The sequence below is a fragment of the Poecilia latipinna genome, unplaced genomic scaffold (genome assembly GCF_001443285.1).
Source record: "Poecilia latipinna isolate Pla-1442-1.1 unplaced genomic scaffold, P_latipinna-1.0 Scaffold2769, whole genome shotgun sequence".
In the NCBI taxonomy this organism is placed as follows: domain Eukaryota; kingdom Metazoa; phylum Chordata; class Actinopteri; order Cyprinodontiformes; family Poeciliidae; genus Poecilia; species Poecilia latipinna.
In genome coordinates, this window is record NW_015115385.1 from 1 (window position 1) to 5773 (window position 5773).

General features: G+C 51.7%; 1 protein-coding gene across 3 annotated transcripts in view; it reads left to right on the forward strand.

The window, feature by feature from the left end:
• The first annotated feature begins 3391 nt into the window (after positions 1 to 3391).
• LOC106939082 (keratin, type I cytoskeletal 13-like) overlaps positions 3392 to 5773 on the forward strand; it is an 11290-nt gene continuing 8908 nt past the window's right edge. For 2 of the 3 annotated variants that reach the window (XM_015021368.1, XM_015021366.1), the window contains exons 1-5: positions 3392 to 4069; positions 4722 to 4804; positions 4877 to 5033; positions 5111 to 5272; positions 5534 to 5659. In XM_015021368.1, the coding sequence (XP_014876854.1) occupies positions 3407 to 4069; positions 4722 to 4804; positions 4877 to 5033; positions 5111 to 5272; positions 5534 to 5659 (1191 nt within the window). In that variant the 5' untranslated portion in view covers positions 3392 to 3406. The remainder of the gene's footprint in view (positions 4070 to 4721; positions 4805 to 4876; positions 5034 to 5110; positions 5273 to 5533; positions 5660 to 5773) is intronic. The other variant, XM_015021367.1, reaches the window with a different exon arrangement.

A 5773-nucleotide genomic window follows, 5' to 3' on the forward strand; every position in this document is an offset into this window, starting at 1 on the left:
CTGAACAATGCCGGATCCGGCCCGCCTGCTCATACCAGAGAGCATTCAGTGTTTTTTTTTCATATATTGTATTTTCCGGTTTATATGTGGATTTTTCTTCAACCACCAGGGGGCTTTTGAACAATTGTGAAACTTACTTTCCCTCAATGGAATATATACTCGTCAGTCACCGTTTCACTCACGGTTTTTTCCATTTGCATTCTGGGTAAAAATCTATCCAAAAGTGTCGTTGTCTCCCCCCCGTCGACAAGAATTTCTTTGTTTTTTTTTACTGCAAAAACTAAGACCGGCCCCCGACCACAGAAAGGAAAAGCTATGTGGCCCTCGCAGGAAAAAGTTTGGGGACCCCTGGTTTTCACTGATGAGGCGGCAGTTTGGTTCTTGGTTCGGATTGGCGGTTCTACTTCAGGCAGGTCCAGGGTGCAGCACCAAGACTTGATCCAAACGGCTTCATCTGAAGAACCAAGGTGGTGCTATGGCCTAGTCAAAGGCCAGACTTATGTGATGGAAATACCTCAGAAACCTCAATGAAGACAAACAAGGTTGGAGAGAAAAATGGAGTAGAAATCCAGCAGAACGCCACGGACTGAGTCCAAAGGTCCGAAGGAAGCCGGTTCGGATCTGTTGCTTCGACTTTTACTCAAGGTCAGTAAAAATACTCTGAAAAGGAAACATTTTTTCAAAGCAGTTGCTCAAATAAATGTAACTGGTTGCTGCTAACTCTGGTCCAAACCCAGGACTTTACCCTGAAGCTTAGCTCCGAGAAGCTCAGGGACTTTGTTGCCATATTTACTGACTTTTCAGACGTTCTGCTGTCAGCTGCTCCTCTTCCTCAGTCCGCAGCCACCCGCCTGCAGGAACTCGTCCCACTCCACGTTCACATCACTGATCAATCACATGAGCAAAACTGAGAAATGAATCGATCACCCTTAGCCACAGTGACTCACCGCCAGGGGGCGTGTCTGAGTGAGACGTTTTAGTCCAGAACCGGGGCTGAATGACAGCTGGACCTTGCAGCCAATAGGAAAACTCAACTACAGTACCACCATTCAACCCAAAGAGGGCGGCACTGAGACGGTTTTAGGCAAAGTATTGCAGAATTAAATCTATAAAGTGTCACATTTAACACAAAAACAAGACAGGGCCCTCAAGGAGCAATTTAGACGGCTTATCTGCAGAAGAATGTTGATTTGGGGCTCAGTTGCTCTTCATCGCCCCTCTGGCTCCTCAGAAGTGTTTTTCTTTTAATCACAGTTTCTGCTGCTTCAGGGAGTTTCCACCGGTGTTTTCTCAGCCTCTCCAGTATCTGAAACAGAAGCTGCAGTTCCGGCTGGAGAACCTCCGATGAACCAGAATCTGTTGTTATTTAAAACAAGCAGAACCCGACGGTCCAAACACCAACATTTAGGACAGGGGGAGAAGCTGAACTTTGGTCCTGATTAAACTCCCACTAAAGGCCATAAAGTCCCACAATCAGCAATGCTGTCTCCCCGGTGATGGATTACTGGACTGTCACCATGGAAACGTCTCCCTGCAGGGATTTCTGCCGTTTCACCTGCCGCCCTGAAGGTTGGCATCAATCAACACTGACGGCTGTGCTGTCTGCAGAGAAACATATCGACCTGAGATGAGATCTCCAGGTGGGTGACGGGTCGGCGTGCCGCGGCTGGTAGGATCAGGAATGAAATCCTGCAGGCGGGGTTCAAAGGTCACGTCCTGAACGTGTCTGTGGCTCTAATTGAACAGGATTCAATCGGTTTGTCAAAGAGAACGAGAACGTCTCCTGTGATGAAAGTCTGCCTGACCAGATGTTAGCTTTCATTCAGGATGGGTAGCAGTGGTCATCAACCCTCAGTGGGCGGAGTCAGAGAGTCTGAAGGAACCACAGCAGGTAGAAACGTCACACTGGACCATCATGCTCTCTGTTTTATGAGTAGCTTAGCCTGTTGTAGCACATGCTGTCATTGACACATGGTGGGTACCAACATGGCTGAAATTAGTGCTTTAACATTAGCTTCTGCTAAATGCTACAGTGGTCTAGCACTAGCTTCTGCTAAATGTTGATTTAGTGCTTTAGCATAAGTGGAACTAATGTGTATGATTAGTGCTTTACTGTCAGTACTGCTAACTTTTTAGCCAGCGGTGCCGACCACTGCTCCAGGTCCATTCCTGCATATTCCCTGACTGGTTTACGGATCTCCCTGCTTTTGTTGGAAACTTATTTTAATCTCTGGATCTCCTCAGGAACGTCTGAATGAAAGGGTTAAAAAAGCTGCAGGTAGAAACACTTCAGGTGACGACCCAAGGTCCAATTGGACCATCAGGCTCTCCTTGGACGCTCAGCTTTTGATCCAATGATGAATAAAACGACACCAAAACAAGATAAAACATGTTCCGCCTTGCTCCAAGTCGCCCTGACATGAAACATCTCTTCTCACTGTGTTTACTATAAGTTTGCCGCTCGGGTTAGAGGCCAAACCTTTTCATGCTGTAGACAGAAAATCAACCCCAGTAAGAAGAGTTAATCCTTCATCCGACGATCCGTGAACGACAGATTGAAGCAGGAATGTTTCCACCTGCCGCAGCAGGTATGATGGACCTGCTGGTGAAGGAGTTCAAGGAGAAAATACCTCCTGTTATCCAGAACCAACACTGAACATCAAGTCAAGCTAATGCTACACTGTCCCTCCTCCAGAGGAGCAAGCATGTGGCCACGTGGGAAGGAACAACTGGGGAACCGGGACTCAACACCTTCAACTCGCCAGAATCCTGGAGAACTTCAATCGGTCCGTTTTGAGGTGGGTCCAACAGAACCCAAGGTCCAAGCGTTGCCTTGGTTCCCCAGTTAGGAGATACAACCAGCCAGTCCATCAGAGGAAAACGGAACCGGCGCCAGTGGGCCCGGTTCTCCACTGCTCTTTCCACAAACGCCTGACTGGATGTGGAGCGTCGGGAACATCAGCCCAGTTTCCTTCCTGAACCGGTTCATCTCCATGATCCGACCTCAGATAAGCAGACCGCTTCAGGAGGTCAGAGGTCACCTGACCTGACCAGGTTCTTCCTGTTCCAAACCAGGAGGTCCGGATGTGCGAGAGACGATCAGGGAGGATCTTGGTCCAGGAGATCAGCTCCTCCACCTCTTCCTGTGGATCCAACCAGAGTGGAGGTCAAACTGGTTTGTTTGACCTCAGGCTGCAGAACCCAGAACCTCCGGGTCCATTCCTGCAGACTTCCTGCCTGGTTCTGCTCAGCAGAGGGAAGGAAACTCTGACTTTACTGGTCCTCATCCATCCTGATTCATCATCTGTAACGGATCTGGACTGAGGTTCTCCAGAGACGGAGGAACCCCACCGTGCCTCCACCCGGACCTCCAGGCTCAACGCTGTCATTCCTCAGAACCGGGCTGATGTTCCCGACGCCGAAGCGTCTAATTTGCACCTCAGCGAAGCGCCTGCAGGTGGGGATTTTGTCGGAACAGGTCTGGGTAAAGGTCAGCTCCACGCCCAGCGCCTCGCATTCCTGCAGCCTCGCCTCCCGCAGGAGCTTTAAAAGCCACGCCGCCTCCTCCGCTCCTCACTCTCCTCTCAGAGACGCAGCAGCCGTCATGTCTGCCACCTTCATCTCCCGCTCCATGCGCTCCTCCGCCGGCTCCGGCGGCTCCATGAGGGGCTTCGGAGGAGGAGGAGGGTTCTCCTCCTTGAGGACTGGCAGCATGTATGGAGGAGCTGGAGGCTCCGGGGTCCGCATCTCCTCCGTCTCCTCCTCCATGGGTGGTGGAGGTGGAGGTTTCTCCATGGGTGGTGGAGGTGGAGGTTTCTCCATGGGTGGAGGAGGTGGAGGTTTCTCCTTCAGTGCCTCCAGCATGGAGGACAGCCTGGTGGGCAACGAGAAGTTCACCATGCAGAACCTGAACGACCGGCTGGCCTCCTACCTGGAGAAGGTCCGCAGCCTGGAGAAGGCCAACGCCGAGCTGGAGCAGAAGATCCGCGGCTTCGTGGACAGCAAGGTGGGGCCCTCCACCCGAGACAACAGCGGCTTCTTCACCTCCATCACCGAGATCACAGAGAAGGTGAGGAGAACATGAAGCGTCTCCTGGTGCAGATCCTGCCGCCGGTCTTCCACCGATCTGAAGCTGCGTCTCTGGGACTCATCCTGATGCTTCATCTCTTCTTCTCTGGAGTTTTTCCTCCTCCAGCTCTTCTCCAGTCTCTGATCTTCCAGGATTTTAATTTGGTTTTCTTCAGGTTTCTTCTTCTGGTTTTCTTTCCTGAAGTTATGATTCCTGAACCTGGAAGCCTGACTAGAAATCAGTGGCAGTTTTCTCCAGGTTTTCCTTCTTTAAGGACTTTTAGGATTCTTCCATAGTTCCAGATATCAGTCGGATAACGTCCTGCCAAGGTCAACCGGTTCCTCACCATCAGCAACATTTTGTTATACGTCTTCCACCTCGTGAAGGTCAGTTCGTTAAGGCCTTCCAAATTGCTCTGGTCATCTTGGAAAGGTCAGCAAAACCCGGTTTAGCTCAGCAGAATCAGCTGGTTCAGGTTCTAGTTTATAAATCAGCTTCAGTGTCTCAGTGAATCCAGATTCCTCGGTTTCCTTCCAGCTTTAGTTTTATGATAAAACTCTGCCTTCCTGGAGAGCCGCAGTGAAGCTCCAGTCTGTCTCCATCAGAGCTCACCTGCTGCCTCAGCTGTTCACCTCAGACTTCCTGTGTGCAGATCCAGGAGGCCCTCCGGGTGAACGGAGCCGTCCACCTGAGCCTGGACAACGCCCGCCTGGCCGCAGACGACTTCAGGACCAAGTGAGTCCTCCGTCCGCCGGGCCAGGTGTGTGCCGTGCGGAGAGCCTCAGCTGACCTCCTGTGTCTCCTCAGGTACGAGAACGAGCTGGCCATGCGGCAGTCGGTGGAGGCCGACATCGCCGGGCTGCGGCGGCTCCTGGACGAGCTGACGCTGTCCAAGTCGGACCTGGAGATGCAGATCGAGGGCCTGAGGGAGGAGCTGGTCTACCTGAAGAAGAACCACGACGAGGTGAGCGAGTCGGCGTCCGGGTCGCTGTGGGAGAGTTTCGTGATGATGTCATCGTGTGTGTGTGTGTGTGTGTGCAGGAGCTGGTGTCCATGCGGTCCCAGATGAGTGGTCAGGTCCATGTGGAGGTGGACGCCGCGCCGGCTCAGGACCTCACCAAGGTGATGGAGGAGATCCGAGAGCATTACGAGTCGGTCGCCGCCAAGAACCAGAGAGACCTGGAGGCCTGGTTCCAGACCAAGGTGAGCCGCATGACCTCACTTCCTGTCCTCTCCTTCAAACTCTACCTGTACAGAGGAAAACTGTCACTGTAATTACAACAAAGGGACGACATTTTTCTGTAACATCAGTCAAGTTTAGAGGGTTGGTGTGGATTAGGTTCTGGTTCTGGTTCTGGTTCTGGTTAAAAACAGTTACTAACCAGGATGGAAATCAGTACAAAGTCCTCCGTGTGTGTGTGTGTGTGTGTGTGTGTGTGTGTGTGTGTGTGTGTGTGTGTGCAGACAGAGACTCTGAACAAGGAGGTGGTCTCTCAGTCGGTGACGCTGCAGGAGTCCAGGAGCGAAGTGACAGAGGTCAAAAGGTCACTGCAGTCTCTGGAGATCGAGCTGCAGTCAATGCTGGGCATGGTGAGGACACACACTCTGACACACACACACTGACACACACACTCTGACACACACACTGACACACACACTGACACACACACTCTGACACACACACTCTGACACACACACACAGAC